This window comes from Mytilus galloprovincialis, chromosome 1 (assembly GCF_965363235.1).
Source record: "Mytilus galloprovincialis chromosome 1, xbMytGall1.hap1.1, whole genome shotgun sequence".
Taxonomy (NCBI): Eukaryota; Metazoa; Mollusca; class Bivalvia; order Mytilida; family Mytilidae; genus Mytilus; species Mytilus galloprovincialis.
Genome location: NC_134838.1, coordinates 86,375,008 through 86,391,758, shown reverse-complemented (window position 1 = coordinate 86,391,758; position 16,751 = coordinate 86,375,008). Strand labels below are relative to the sequence as shown.

Here is a 16,751-nt window from a genome sequence, read left to right as displayed (position 1 = left end):
GCATTAGACAAAATCCGATGAGAATAATAAATATAACATCAAAACCAAATACATGAATTTGGAATAGAAAAGTACCGTGACACGTCTCATAGTAATGTGAATTCACACTAAAATATAAAAGAAAACAAAGGACACAACGTAAAAATGTTACACACACAGAAACGAACTATGATATAACAATGGTTATTTTCCTGACTTGGTACAGGACATTTTTAAAGAAAAAAATGGTGGGTTGAACCTGGTTTTGTGGCATGCCAAACCTCGCACTTTAATGGCAATGTTAAACATAACATTAAAATGACAACATAATATTACAGGACTACAATACAAATAAATAGTGGAACGTATTAGGCAAAGAAACACATGAATAATAGATAACAAAAGGCACCAGGTTTAAAATTCAATACGCCAAAAACGCGCCTCGTCCACACAAGACTTACCAGTGACGCCCAGATATAAAAGTTCGAAAGTAAAAAAAAGATACAAAATTGTACAGCACTTAGGATCAAAAGTTGAAAAAGGTTGTGCCAAATACGGCTAGGGTTTTCTGCTTGTGATAAGAACATCCTTATCATTTAGAACAATTTATGCTATTGCAAACAGTATTTTTTATCAAATTAATATAAAAGATATACATGATAAAACTGAAGTCTTAACTAATTACAGAAAACAAAACCCGAATACATAATACAAAGACCAAAAAATACAGAAAATAGACACACCCGACTTAGTCCAGGCCTCAACGCCAAAAGTCATAAAAATGACGTCACATACGAAGTGGTGAAAAGGCATAAAAATTACGTCACATTTCTGAAAGCCTTGTGTTTAAGATATAACCATTTAATTGCGGAGAAATATCATATCATAATCGATGCAGTTTGAGTTAATGAATGCATAATGCTTTAATGAGAAAAATGTGTGACAAAACAATCAGAATTAAAGCAAGAAGGATAATTGTCGCTTTCTCTGCTGGTAGAGCTTTACTCCCGAGGATTTCATCGTGCGTCTGGCTTAAAATTTCAATCTTGGTATCTGGGAAGAGGGAACAAGCACTTTTCCGATACTCTTACATAATTTATTAAAACAGAATTTTATAGATTATATATGATATAACTAAAACGTGATATTACTCTGATTTTATCATATTCGTTTTATATGTCATTCATTTTCTGATTTATACTTTTGTATCACCTGGGCTAAACTTTCAAATGCCTGGAAAAGAAAAATAATTCATACAGAATGTCAGAAGTATCACAGCTAAAACTATGTTAAGATATAAACATGAAGAGACATTTATCTTAGTTCGAACGGATGACAGATATGGAATGTAAGTTTCATTTTCGAGACACAATAAATAACAATACCAAAATCAACAACAGTGCACAGGAAATAACAGAAAACATGATGTGATGTTTTATTCGTTTAAAATGTTGAATTCCCCCCTTTTTGGTCTTGCCTTCTCCTTATCAATTTTTGACAATGTCTTAATTAGGCTTTTCAGTAAACCTTTTTTTTTTGTGATTAAAAAGCATACAATAATTTTTTTTCCGTATTTTTGTTTTAATCTCTTATGGTTTTTCACTTTTTCCGCCTAAAACTACTAAAGATGTGTGTTCCTTAAGAAATACCTGCCCTAAAACTTATATATATATATATATATATATATATATATATATATATATATATATATATATATATATATATATATATATATGTAACACTCCCAAACGTGTCCGATTCCCCAAAACGTGTCTGTTTTCCCCAAACGTGTCAGTTATATTTAATATTCGCCAAACGTGTCCGATTTAATAACCCCAAACGTGTCCACTTTTACACACCAGAACGTCTCACGTCTTTTAGCGCTAATACATGCCTGGCCGTCCCAAATCAATAACGTTTACGGCAATTATATGATTGGGGATACAGTTGAGGAAGTGGTCATTGTTGTAGTTTATTCAATGCCAGTTGTGTACGATTAGCATAAAAAATATTGCAAATTTAATCTGTAACATATAAATTGACTTTTGACTGAAATGTATTATTGTCCAGCTGCAAGCATTTCATGCGCATTTTGAGCAAGCATACATATAATTCTTGTACTGTTAAATTAATTGTTTACTATGTAAATTATTTTGTACTAAAAACTCCGTTGATGCCTTTTATATTCATCCAAATATTGCATTTTTGTTTCCAGCAAAATTGGCTTCCCTTCTTTCAACAGTTCTGATATTTTAAAAGCTCCTAAAATCATAAACTGGTTATCAGTTTTTTTTAATAAATTATAGGTTCCGAACATTACTAAAGACACACAAACAAGAGACATAACGTCCAGTGCCAAATATTTCATGCATTATTTGAACGATATCATGTTAGCAATAAATGCATTTGTCATTTCGGGGCCTTTTTAAGCTAATTATGCGGGTGAGCTTTGCTCATTGTTGAAGGCTGTACGGTCCTCTATACAAGTAGCTGTCAATGTATGTGTCATTTGGTCCTTTGTGCAGAGTTGTCTCATTGGCAATCATGCCACATCTTCTTTTTTATACTGAAGTTAGCTTCTTTTTTTTATACCGGGACTTTATGATTGGGCTTACATTTTTACGGTTATTCGGGATTTATCTGATTTAATATCTACAATTTAACTGAGCATTTACATGCAACATAGCAGAACAAAAGCCCCCAGTTTTACTCAGGTTATACTGTCGGTTTAGAAAAAAAGGCCTAAAATTATTTTTGTATTTTTCAATGAATTAGTAAAATGAGTATTCATTCATGAAACAGTAATAACCAAATAACCCACGTATTTATAATATTGACACGAATGATAATTCCAGTAAAAAAGAAAACATATGGACACATTTGGGGGATTGGACACGTTTGGGTGCTTAAAAAAAAGACATGCTTTGGCGCTGTTTTACAACTAGACATGTTTTGCAGTTCAGTGACGTCTATGTGGACACGGTTGTGGGAATCGGACACGTTTGGGGAGAAGGACACCTTTCTGAGTGTTACATATATATTAGAAATACCTTGTTCATGTTCTCGTATGTTGTATTTGAAAAGGCAACTCTTATATATGGGCATGGCTTTGAATCAAGAGTGAAATACCACCCTGGTGCAACAAAAACATTTTTCTCCTGAATTAACTTTTCTACCACTGGATTTGCATCTTTTACTTTCAGTTTTATCCACAGAAACATTCCACCCGCTGGTTCGTCCCATTCTGCAACATCTACAGAACGTATTTTTTATTAATGCATGGACAGCTTCTACAGGAATATATATGTAAGGAACTATCAACTTCAGACAATCTGAATTTGATTTTGATTCCAGTGAACTTATTTCTTGGCTTATAATATCAATTCATATACAATGTATATAAAAAAACTAGCTATATTAAAATTTCTAATCACGGAATGGATGTAAAACATAACTAATCGAACGACATATTGAAATCTTTTACAAAATTCTACTCTTCAATTAGTTTAGACTGGAAAAAATTTATTTTAGCAATGATTGTCTGAGTTGAATTTCAGTGCATTGGAAAAATGAGCGTGAATATGTCCACCGTGATATCCGACGACTGAAGTTTAATCATAATGTGGTAACAAAAAAATCACATAATTTGGTTGCGTATATTAAATCTTTAAGTATATCAGCTGTGATCATAGGATGATATGTCTCCAAAGAATCTAAACCATGTGTATTTCTTATAACTGTTAAAAATCATTTGAACCCCTACCTTGTAAGTGATTTCTGGCAGCTTCTAAACATTCATATTTTCTTTTTCCATAAAAGGATGCCATTTTGTCTGCATTTGCAAAGAAACCCTCATATCCCCATTTCTTCAATAATGCTAACAGAAATTGCTAAAAGTAAAATAAAACTAGAGGCTCTAAAGAGCCTGTTTCGCTCACGTTGGTACGTTGGTCTATGTGCATTTTAAACAAAGGATACAGATGGATTCATGACATAATTGTGTTTTGATGATGGTGATGCTTTTGTAGATCTCACTTTACTGAACATTCTTGCTGCTTACAATTATCTCGATCTATAATGAATTTGGTCCAGTAGAAACAGTGGAAAATATTTTATAAAAATTTACAAAATGTATACTTGACTATAAAGGGCAATAACTCCTTAAGGGGTCAATTGACCATTTTGGTCATGTTGACTTATTTTTAGGTCTTACTTTGCTGTACATTATTGCTGTTTACAGTTTATCTATAATAATATTCAAGATCCAAAAACGGAAAAATTTCCTTAAAATTACCAATTTAGGGGCAGCAACCTAACAACAAGTTGTTCGATTCATTTGAAAATTTCAGGGCAGATATATCTTGACCTAATAAACAATGTTACCCCATATCAGATTTGCTCTAAATGCTTTGGTTTCAGAGATACAAATCAAGATCTACATTTTACCCCTATGTTCTATTTTTAGCCATAGCGGCCATCTTGCTTGGTTGGACAGGTCACTGGGCACATTTTTTAAACAAGATACCCCAATGATGATTATGGCTAAGTTTGGCTCAGTCGTTTCAGAAGAGAAGATTTTTGTAAAAGTTAACGACGATGGACGCCAAGTGATGAGAAAAGCTCACTTGGCCCTTCGGCCCAGGTAAGCTAAAAATATAGACGAATAATTGCATTATGAATGAACTTGAATGTTATTTTGAATCAACTGGTATCTTTGGATACTATAGATTAATGAACGTTTGCCATTCAAAACACGTTTCCTTGTGGCAGTAATGCTATTACGGTGCCACCAATTCTACAATATTTGGCATCTGATCAACAAATAATGGGAAAATTGTGTTTATAAAGGCTATACCAACTTTTATTTTCGCCAATTAAAAAAAAACAATTTGCCTTTAGCGGTTTTTCCCATGAAATTAGAAACGCATACATCAGTTGATATTGATGTCTTTCAATATGTTACTCTTGCCAGTTTTAGTATAAATTGGAAAGGTAGTTTTAGAGAAAATTATCAAAATGGTAATTGTTAAACGTGTCTGTAACTGAATGACTTTATTATGCGTTGTATTTCCAAATCGTCAAACTTTGTATAATTTATAAACTCCCTAAGCACATTTTACGTGAAGAAACAAAAGTAAAAACAAGAGGAATACTCAAGTCACATACAGTGACAAAAATATATTTTCTAGCCTAATTTTGTTTTGGTTTCTTCTTCAAAAACAAGACGTGGGTCAGTTATTTATGTTGTTGTCCAATGGGAAATTTTTGTATTCTTGTTTTTGTTAATGTGCTTTATCTATATGTCTTTTGTTTGTCTTTGTTGACATATGTGCTCGTTTTTTTGTATTGATTAAGCTTATAACACAATGCTGTACCCATGTTTTTTACATTTTAACCTATTTTGTCTGCTGGTTTTGTTCACACAAGTGAGAGGTGTAGCTCGCTATAAAACCACGTTTAATCCATCGTTTATATGTAACATTTGAAACAGAATATCTGACACGGGTAGTTTTTAGGGTATTTTATTTTTTGCTAAAGAAACACTTCAGCATTGAATATGGAATAAGGTGTTCGTGTGGGTTTTATTCGTGGACCAGAAATGCATTAAATATGGAATAATATATGTTTGAAATACACGAACAATTTTACCTGTGATAATCCACTTGTATGCTGAACAGACGTTTCTATATTAGATCTAAACGTGTCAATCAATGGAGCAGGTCCTGTCAACACACCAATACGAATCCTAAAAAAAGTATATTTTCGTCTTATATTACTAGATATGGCATTTGAAATAGATTATAATAATGTCACAAGACCTGGTTTACAATAAGAATATTCGGTAACTGCATAATAATAATATCTTGCATAAGAACCGTGAAACTGAAAATAGTTTTTCGAAACGAATTTAATTAACTTCTTGCTATCACCATTGTTAACCGTTCGGCCATTTAACGAGTAAATCTTGTAAATGGCAGTGCTTGCATGATTTCACCTCGCCATCTGCACTTATCATATACAGTGCGCATTGCATCTTTAATTTTTTTTACTGCCTTGGTCGATCTAGCACAAATAAGGGTTCATATTCATTTCGTACTTCATGTTATCGTCCTGAATATGCATTTTATTTGTTGCCCATCAATCCATTATCCTCCTTCGGTTTTTATAATAGATGGGTGTATAGTCATGGTTTTTTTTCGTTGACTATCCTAATTGTTAAGCAGCATTTAGTCGAAATTTGTTTTTTTCCGATCTTTTCCAAACAAAACTAGTTAATGTTTTACATTGTATATTTAAAATATTTCTCTTTTTGTGATTTTCGTTTTACAAAGTCAGAGATATGGCAGTTGTTATCAATAGATCGTTTGTATGTATGTTGGCGTTAGTTTTTGTAGCAGTTCAGTGTTTATGTAACCCGGATTTGTTTCAGTTAAATCGATTTATGACTATTGAACAGCTGTATGCTACTGTTAGCTTTAATTACAGGTCCCGGAATGTGGTTTAACTACTCATCGAAATTTCCATATTTTAATAATACTTGGTAAAGTTAACAGTTACATCCATAGAACAACTGAAAATATACTATGTAAACTATACCATTTTGTTACTTACCCTGCTGATACCACTTTTGATACAGAGTCCATCCTTAATACAAGCCCATCAGTATCCATTGACAGAAAACTAGGCACATATGGCTGATATTTAAAAGAAATACATTATTTATCTTTCATATGGTTGCATTGATACAATATTTGCCAATATTTTAACAATTGTTTGACTATTCCAGAAATCTCAGAATGTTATTACTTTTCATGTATTATTTTCCAATACGGTACGTTCTTTAGTGAACATTTTGAAAGTCCACTCATTAAGATTTAAAGGAATTAATCTCGGGAGGTAAAATATTCCGTCTAATTTTATGTACACGCATCAATTCAGAACCCTTGATATGTCATGCTATATCTGATTATTTTTGTTATCAAATGTAGAATTTTGTATAGTACCATATCTGTTGTAAATGTATAACAATATAAATTTAGTTATATTCGAACTTTCTTAGAGACAAATCAAGGTAAGTACTGATAAAGACCAAATTCAAAGATATTACTACAGTGTAAAAATTGATAATTCTTAAGATAAAAAAAATGATAAAAAGACGCTACCCTACTAAATTTATATTTTTCGTCTCTATATCTATATTAAGTCAGGAATATGACAAATATAGTTTAGTAATTTCATTTGTCGATAAAGTCGAGTGTTTTTTACATTCTTTTTTTATAAACCCACAAAACAAATAGTACTGGATGCTGGACACAGTTCACAGTGTCGGTTTTGTTCTTATTTTTAGTGTGTGCCTTAACAGCTTGATATGAGCACACAGGAGGGGACTATATTCAAGTGTATGGCATTCTGGATATTTTTCACTTGTAATTAGGTAGTAAACTCCTCTAAATGTTCTGAACAGTTGCAATCAAAACTAACTTACTTTGGATCTTAGATAAAAGTAGGGGTCGTCTTCTATAATCAAGAACTTGTATTCCCTAGCAAGTTCATAAATTTCTTTCTTTCTTTCCAGCGTTAAACTTGCACCTGTTGGGTTTCCACATGTAGGTACACAGTATAATAGTTTCGGTCCATCTTTACCAGGCTGTTGTATTGTGGAAGGATTCCATCTTGATAACACTTTTCTCAGCTCTGAAGGTATAATACCATGTTTGTCTGTATTTATGGGTATCATCTTAGGCTTCAGAGGATTTAGCTTAAATGTTACAGGAAAAAAGATGATCAATGTGAATGTTATAAAATTATCATTTCATCATACGCTATAGCTACAATTTAGAAAGTTAAACACATAGAGTTTTCTGTGAAAACATTTAGAACATTTTTACCGCATATAAGTGTGCTCTAGATGTGTGCACCAATTCTGTTTAAATAGTTATCATTTATAAACTTGTCATGCATGTCAAAGGAATTTAAACAGGCCAATCCGTGGTTACATTATCTTACTTCTTTTGACATGAAAGTAAAAATGTCAACTTTTTCTGAAAGAGCATTTTAATGATTGGAAACTGAACACGAGAAATGTTTTGCCTAAAGGATTCATCTGAATATTTTCGGAATAACTCACTACTGATATTGCTCCTGCATAAGCTGGCGATTCCATTAAGCAGATGTCATCTTTGCATACAAGATTTCCCATAACCTGAAAAACAACTTTATTATAAGATTTTGTCCAGTTTTTTTTTTGTTTTTTTTTTTGTTTTTTATTGTTGTTGTTGCTGGAGTTAGAAAACTAGTAAGATTTAAATAAAAAAAACATGACGAACATCAACTACTAGACTCTTAAATTGTTGAGATATCCAGTTAGTTAAAATTGAGAAAGGAAATGGGAAATGTGTCAAAGCGACAACAACCCGACCATAGAGCAAACAACAACCGAAGGCCACCAAGTGTCTTCAATGTAGCGAGAATTCCCGCACTCGTAAGTGTCCTTCAACTGGCCTCTTACAAATAATTATACTAGTACAGCGATAATGGACGTCACACTAAACTCCGAATTATACACAAGAAACTAGAATTAAAATTCATACAAGACTAACAAAGGCCAGAGGCTCCTGAATTGGGACAGGCGCAAAATTGCGGCGGGGTTAAACATGTTTATGAGAACTCAAACCCCCCCCCCCCCTTTACCTCTAGCCAATGTAGAAAAGTAAACGCATAACAACACGCACATTAAAATTCAGTTCTAGAGAAGTCCGAGTCCGATGTCAAAAGATGTAACAAAAGAAAATAAATGAAATGATAATAATACATAAATAACAACAGACTACTAGCAGTTAACTGACATACCACCTCCAGACCTCAATTAAACTGATTGAAGATTATGTCTTCATCATATGAATATCAGGCACAATCCCTCCCGTTAGGGGTTTAGTATCATACTATCATAAAATAAATGAGAAGAACATAACCTGCGTCATGCCAACAACTGTTTTTTTTTTTTAAATAAATGTGTTTAGTTCCGATGCAAAGACCCTATAAGTAAATCAATATTAAAGCCAAAATATGCAATCTTTAATGACCTGACAACAATATCGTAACTATATCCCTTCTTAATAAGTCTGTTTAAAGGTTTTGTAAGCTTTTGAGGTGAAGACTGACATTTTTGTGCTTTGTAAAGAATATTACCATAAAAATGGGATGTGAAATACATGAACGTATAAGATGTCTGCATGTTGTTAACTATTTACATTCTTTTAAATCAAATTTCTAAACTTTCCTTCAATTTTTTGAATTTCACATATAAAGGGAATATTGGCGTAACATCTTTGAAGTCGCATCAAATAAATATTTTTTTTTAGACAGATAAGCATTTAGAAACAGACAATATTTTTATAACAACTGTTTGTGTTAAAATCGAAGGATGTTGTAAATTAAATCTCGTCATACGGACCAAGAGGTCGTAATATTTGTTAACAACTAATCCGCACCAAGGATAGTCCGTGCTGTGCTCCATTTGTCATAATGCACTTCATTTCTCCAGGATGTTTATTGTTATTGTAGGTTGGAGGATTATGTACTTGTCGTTGCAGCTCGTATATCCAATTAAGTAACTCTTTGAACCTGAAAAAAAACATTTTGTAAATAAAACTTTATAAAGCGTCCTAAGTGCTATTCTGGATTTACCTTCGTTGGGAACGCTCAAAAACCATATATTCGAAAGACAAAGAGGTATAGAAACCACTCGAAATACTGTCAAAATTGTATAGTCCGTTTAAATGAAAGTCTTTTAATCTTGAAAGCAAAACATAGATAGTTCATTTGTTTGCGTCAGCTGAATTTGCATCTCATCTGAACTCTGTAAATTGATGCTATTTGTTTGTCAATAAATAAAAAAAAATGCCCATTAGGTATCTAAAATTAATAAACATAGTAAGAAAAATGGATTGTACACGTCAACCCCCTCAAATCATCATCTAATTTCTTGATAATAATAATTTGTTTTTCAACAAACATTTGGCATTCCCATGAGAAATAACTGGACTCATCTTCTTACATACTTCTTTTATACATATGATGTCGACTTCCTACCTGAACTTCTTAGAAAGAAAGAACAGAAAATAGAGGTTTCCTTTAACTTAACTTTCCTCATAAATGATAACTTTTTCACGCTTAATAATTCACAAATTGGTTACTATATTGATCACATCTGTCCCATCGAGCTTGAGAACAAAGATACAACAGATACACTTGTCTATCTCATATATTCAAATATTTTGGCCACGAGCATCACTGAAGAGACATGTATTGTCGAAATGCGCATCTGGTGCAAGAAAATTGATACCGTTAATTTTATTACTATCACTGGGTCGATGCCTCTGCTGGTGGACTATTAGTCCCCGAGGGTATCACCAGCCCAGTAGCCAGTACTTAGCCGGTACTGGCATGAAAATACGGATTTTTTTGTGTTATTAAAATTTGCTGTTACAAAATGATAGAAATTATTATAGATTAAGGAATGTATCTCCCTCATGCAAAGCTCTGATTCCTTTCACGGATTTGGCTATACTTTTTGGACCTTTTGGATTATAGCTCTTCATCTTTTATATAAGCTTTCGATTTCAAATATTTTGGCCACGAGCATCACTGAAGAGACATGTATTGTCGAAATGCGCATCTGGTGCATGAAAATTGATACCGTTAATTTTATTGACTTACATCTAGAAATAACTGACAATAAGGGTCGGTTGAAAAAACTTAACGATTAAAGACATCAATTTAACTTTTCAATTGTGAACTTTCCATTTCGAAACAGTATTCTAGGAAAAGTATTTCCCATCATTATTTCCTAGAAAGAATGATGCTATTCACCAGAAAGCTAATAAAAAACAAGAGTTACAAGTGATGAAATTTAAGTAATATTAAAACAATATTTATCAAAATCGTACCCAGCAGTTGCATCATACTGTAAAGCGTCCTTCGTGGCTTTGTGGTCAAGTTCAATAGATGAGCCATCTCTGTAATTGAAAATAGAACCCCATATTCATTACAATTTTTGTTATTCTGAAGTTATGCATATGATAAAACTTTTAATGTCAATAATTATATGTTTTAATAGGATAATAATATACAGATTTTGCAAAACCATTAACCAAATTGCAATTTTAGAAAAAATGACTTAGTCTTGCAAAAAATGACGGTCACAGAATTAAACATGGTACAGGTGGCTCGATAGTATTAAATGTGTATCATTATTAGTTCAAGTGTGTTAAACAAAGGCAACAGTAGTATACCGCTGTTCAAAACTCATAAATCCATGGACAAAAAACAAAATCGGGATAACAAACTAAAACCGAGGGAAACGCATTAAATATAAGAGGAGAACAACGACATAACACTAAAATGTAACACATATAGACAAAATCCCACGAGAATAACAAATATAACATATATATATAACATCAAAACCAAATACATGAATTTGGGATAGACAAGTACCGTGACACGTCTTATCGCAATGTGAATTTACTTTATTTATTTACTTTATTTATTTACAATTGAAAAGTATGTATAAAATTAGCAAAGTAAATAAATAAAGTAATCAAACAATGAGATCTGAGTGGCACAAGAAAGGTCGAAATAGCCTTCACAGACAGTGAGTAGGATCCACTATTTGTGCTTTATAAATGTTTATAGAAAATATGTGTTATTTTCAATGACGTGTTGACCACACAACAACAAATGGAAGTTTTTAACGATCTTCACTGGCTATACAGCCCTTGCACGGTCGGCCCTATTGACCACACAAAGTTGTCGGGTTTTTTTTCTTATACCAAACAAGAACCCTATTGTAAATGGATACATGTTTGATGGTAAAAAATTCGAAGCAAGTATCTGTCAGTCGGCTATGATAATCTAATACAGTTTTTCATAAAGTAAATATGATACAACAATGGATGTCACAAGATATGTCCGATATTTACGAACCCTAATATTAGAATTTTCAGATGGAGGCGACTGATCTACACATTACATTATTGGGTCAGTCGCTGACCCCTTAGCCCCTACCTCGTTTGTTTCCGAGTCCTAGTTACGGCCCTGATAATTGAACAGCTCTGTGACAAAATAAGCGCTTAAAAATTTAAGCAAAGGGTTAACTTTGACTGCAGGAGGTGAAACCTTAATTTCTTTGTAATTTACAAATTTTTAATCGGACTATTATTTGAAACAAACTCTGACATTATGCTAATATTTGTTTTTAATCCAAGATAAAAGTTTATAAATAAAATGATAACGTAACGTTAACTAACAAAAAAAGTATCAAATAACTCAGTAATGATATTAATTCACCTTAACTGGAAAGTGGCTTTGACAACAGGAAAGGTACTGTGGTTCGGCATCCCTCCAGTTAAATATATGACATCATCCTCAGGTCCAAAACCTAAAAAGATTGTTTGCGTCTTATTCAAATGTAAAAAAAAGTTAAATAGTATCTCGAAATCGTTTAATATTTTTTTTTTTTAGCTCTTTTCAATGTTTTTGATAGTTACATTGTTATATTACTCACTAACTTTCAACATTTTCTTTTCTTCCGTGCAAAGTCAATGTTTAGATGTCAGCGTTTAAATTTTTTGAAACTCTAGCACAAATAAATGCTGAGAAAGAGCCATGGATGTAATGGTTAGTGCATCGGACTACTAACACAAAGGTTCCTAGTTCGATTCCTGGTCTGGGATGCAAATTTCAGGGACTGAATTTTCGGCTATCCCTTGACACCGTTTACAAGTATGGTCTCGAGGAAACGATGATTATCCGTCGGAAGGGGACGATAAATGGCTGACTCGTGTTAAGAGAGAGCCATATCTCTTGCACGTAAAATACACCCTTGTAGATTTCGAAAAAGAGCAAGCCAATGTTGCTACAAGGCAGTACTTGCACCTGCAAAGTGGAAAGGGGTCAATATAAGTTGCAAAACTTATTTCCCAATCCACTATAAATAAATATGTTTAAATTAAAAATTAAATTAACTGCTGTTTTGTACTCACATACTAGTTTTGCATGTTGTGATCGGATTGGTGATGGTTTCCTACCAATACCAGTTTCATTTAAGTAACGTTCGTAATCCATTGTACACTCAGCTTGTACGTATAACCCTAAACTAAATTAAAGTTATTAATTTGTATAGTTATGTTCACTAGATACCGATCATGATACTGAATTCTAATAAGCAAAGTCGGGAATTAGAACATCAATGTTTAAACATGGTCACAAAAAAATAGCAATTACCATATATAACCTATTTGGTAAAGCAAGTGATAAAAACGACATAGAGGTATAATGATGGCAATAGTTTATCATGCAAGGTTTATGTTGCATCCTGGTGGTGGATTTTTTTGTGGATACCGAAAAATAAGTCGTCTTTCTTGTACTTACTAGTATATATATAGCGTTCACTGCCATATTATTTCTTGTTCATAGTCGATTATTTTCTGTCTGGCATTGATTTACCATCCGTCTATGCCGTCTATGTTTAGATGTTTTCCTATTTTAAATTTCCTTTCATATATTGTTTTACACATGGTCCAAAAAGTAAGATCACAAAAATACTGAACTTAGAGGAAAATCAATTCGGAAAGTCCACAATCACATGACAAATACAAATTACAAAACCCATTAAAAACGAATGGACAAGAACTGTCATATTCCTGACTTGGTACAGGCATTTTCAAATGTAAAAAATGGTGGATTAAACCTGGTTTTATAGCGCTAACCCTCTCACTTTGATGACAGTCTCATCAAATTCCGTTATATTTACATTGATGCGTAAACTAAACAGACACAATAAATAAAATAGTCAAAATATGGGTACATCAGTCATCATCGTATTTGCTCAGTTCTTTTCGTAATAAATTCTCGTTTGAATTGTTTTACATTGTCATATCGGGGCCTTTTATAGCTGACTATGCGGCATGGGCTTTGCTCATTGTTGAAGGCCGTACGGTGACCTATAGTTGTTAATGTCTGTGTCATTTTGGTCTCTTGTGGACAGTTGTCTCATTGGCAATCAAACCACATCTTTTTTATATATACTGTCATGTAATGTTGTCAGTTTAATGTTATAATTAACATCGCCATTAAAACGGGAGGTTTGGCATGCCACAAAACCAAGTTCAACCCACCATTTTTATTTTAAAATGCCCTGTACCAAGTCAGGAAAATGGCCATTGTTATATTATAGTTCGTTTCTGTGTGTGTTACATTTAAATGTTGTGTTTCTGTTGCGTCGTAGTTCTCTTATATTTGATGCGTTTCCCTCAGTTTTAGTTTGTAACTCGGATTTGTTTTTTCACTATCGAGTTATGAATTTCGAGCAGCGGTATACTACTGTTGCCTTTATTTACAAAATTGATCAGATTATTTAATTTGAATTCAATGTCCATCATTTAAAACTGAAAGGTCCAGTTTCATTTTAGATTTATCCTCCAAATTTAATAATTTTAAAACTCTAAATGACCAATCAAAATTTGTATGGTTGATGTCAAATGAAGATCCATTTGTTAAAAACATAATGATAAAGTTAATAGATGGTTTGATAAAGACTAGAAGAGAAAAATTTAAGTTTTAACACATGAGTAGCCCCATCTCGTCTTCTAGTAATACAACGGTACTGATTGTATTTACTCACCTATTTTCTTTGGGAATATATACTGTGTTGGTTGTCTCCTTTCTATATAGTTTTAGTTTTATTGTCATGTATTGTAATTTCACATAGTTCAATGAAAAAATCACCACAATTATTTGTACACGTTAATTTAAACTGTAATTGAACTGCTCCTCGGGGCGTCTTGATTGACAAAAAAAATGGTTGTTATTGTTGTTGTTTAAGCTATGATGTTTTCTATTGTTTTGTTTTGATATTGTACCGTGCTATCTGCTATGATTCATTATTGAAAACACGTTCAAAAACGTTTTAGATTTCTAAATATTTATAGAAATATGAATTATATTTCTGAAACTTTTTCTATCTTTATTTTCAATGTTCAAGTAACCCTGTCGCAATGCTGTCTTTTGTGTCTCTAAAGGTGTCATTAAATTTTCAAACATTAAGCGAGTTTGTAGACCCAGAAACATCTTATCCGGTCAACCTATTCGTGATGGTGATCGTAAATATTATCAATGGTACCAGGCTTATAATTTAATACTCCAGACGCACATTTCGTCTACATAAGACTCATGAAATAGGGACGAAAGATACCAGAGGGGGTGTCAAACTCATAGATAGAAAATAAACTGACAACTCCATGGCTAAAAATAAAAAGACAAACAGACAAGTTTGAGTGACGCACAGATCAAAAAAGTCCAAAAGCCGAACAGGTATAAAGTTGAAAAGTATTGAGGACCCAACATTCCAAAAAAATGTGCCACATACAGCTGGAAAAAGAAAATCCTTAGTATTTCGAATAATTCATACGTTTGTAAACAGTTAATTTTTATGAAATTGACCATATAATATGCATGTCAACACCGAAGTGCTAACTACTTGGCTTGTGATACTTTCGGGGACGAAACGTCCACCAGCAATGGCATGGACTCAGTGGTGTAAATATTTATCAAAGATACCAGGCTTATAGTTAAATACACTTGGCATTGACTCAGTGGTGTAAATAGTTATCAAAGGTGTCAGGCTTATAGGTTAATAGTCGCCAAAACTAATGAAGTGTCGATATCATTTGCTTTTCTTCTTATTTTCTGTTTGGGTCAGGAACACACACCTGTTAATGAAGTCCGTATAATGTAACCATGTGCGAGCGTCACGTATAAAATGAAATAGAACCTTCATGTTTATGTAGTATTGTTAATGTGCTTTGTCTATATACCTTTTAGGCTTTATTTTTCTTTTGGTTTTTTTGTTGTTGTTGTTTTTTGTTGTTGACATATTTGTTTGTCTTTATTCATGTTATTATAACACAATGTTGACTGCTATATCCCTATTTTTGACATTTTTACCTATTATGTCTATTTGTTTCGTTCACACATCATTGTAAATGTAATGGAATTTTAAACAACTGAAATACAAATGAGAGGTTTAGTTTGCTATAAAAACCAAGTTTTATCTACCATTGTCTAAATTAAGAAAATGTCTGTACCAAGTCATGAATATGACAGTTGTTATCCTCTTGTTTGATGTGTTTGAAAATCTATGATAAACGGGACGATTTCAAGTGCCTAATTATCAATTTCCCATTTCTAAGTAGTAACATACCCTCTGCCACCTCGTACCTCAATTAATACGTTATTCCCGAGCATGTTCACACTATACGGACTTCATATACAGGAGTGTGCTCCTAACGTAGAAACTGCTCCAACAAAGTTATGAGGAGGACAGATTAAAAATGACACTCCGTAAATTTTACGGACTCCATCACGAATTGCAAAAGTATGAATTATTCCAAATAATAAGGATGTTTTTTTTTTTATCCCAGGCAGAAAACTTTAGCCGTATTAGTCACAACTTTTTGGAACTTTTGGTCTTCAGTGCTCTTCAACTCTTGTACTTGTTTTGGTCTTCGAACTTTTTTCATCTGAGCGTCACTGGTCAGTCTTGTGTTGACGAAACGCACGTCTGGCGTATTAAATTTTAAACTTGATACCCTTTGTTAGCTATTATTAGTGTGTTTCTCTGTCCTAAATTTTCTCCCATTTATTTGTATTGTAATACTGTCTTGTAATCCTGTCATGTAATGTTGTCATTTTAATTTTGTATTTTACAT

The 16,751-nt window shown here is 32.8% G+C and overlaps 1 protein-coding gene across 1 annotated transcript; it reads right to left on the bottom strand.

Annotated features, from left to right (window-relative positions):
- Positions 1-877: 877 nt before the first annotated feature.
- On the bottom strand, positions 878-13,172 carry LOC143042911 (kynurenine/alpha-aminoadipate aminotransferase, mitochondrial-like). Its single transcript, XM_076215422.1, has 11 exons — positions 13,026-13,172; positions 12,331-12,421; positions 10,929-10,997; positions 9,471-9,603; positions 8,108-8,182; positions 7,466-7,738; positions 6,592-6,674; positions 5,629-5,725; positions 3,743-3,869; positions 3,030-3,232; positions 878-1,212 (listed from the first exon to the last, which is right to left on the bottom strand). The coding sequence occupies exons 1-11, from the start codon at positions 13,105-13,107 to the stop codon at positions 1,159-1,161; spliced, it is 1,287 nt and encodes a 428-aa protein (XP_076071537.1). The 5' UTR covers positions 13,108-13,172; the 3' UTR covers positions 878-1,158.
- Positions 13,173-16,751: the final 3,579 nt, after the last annotated feature.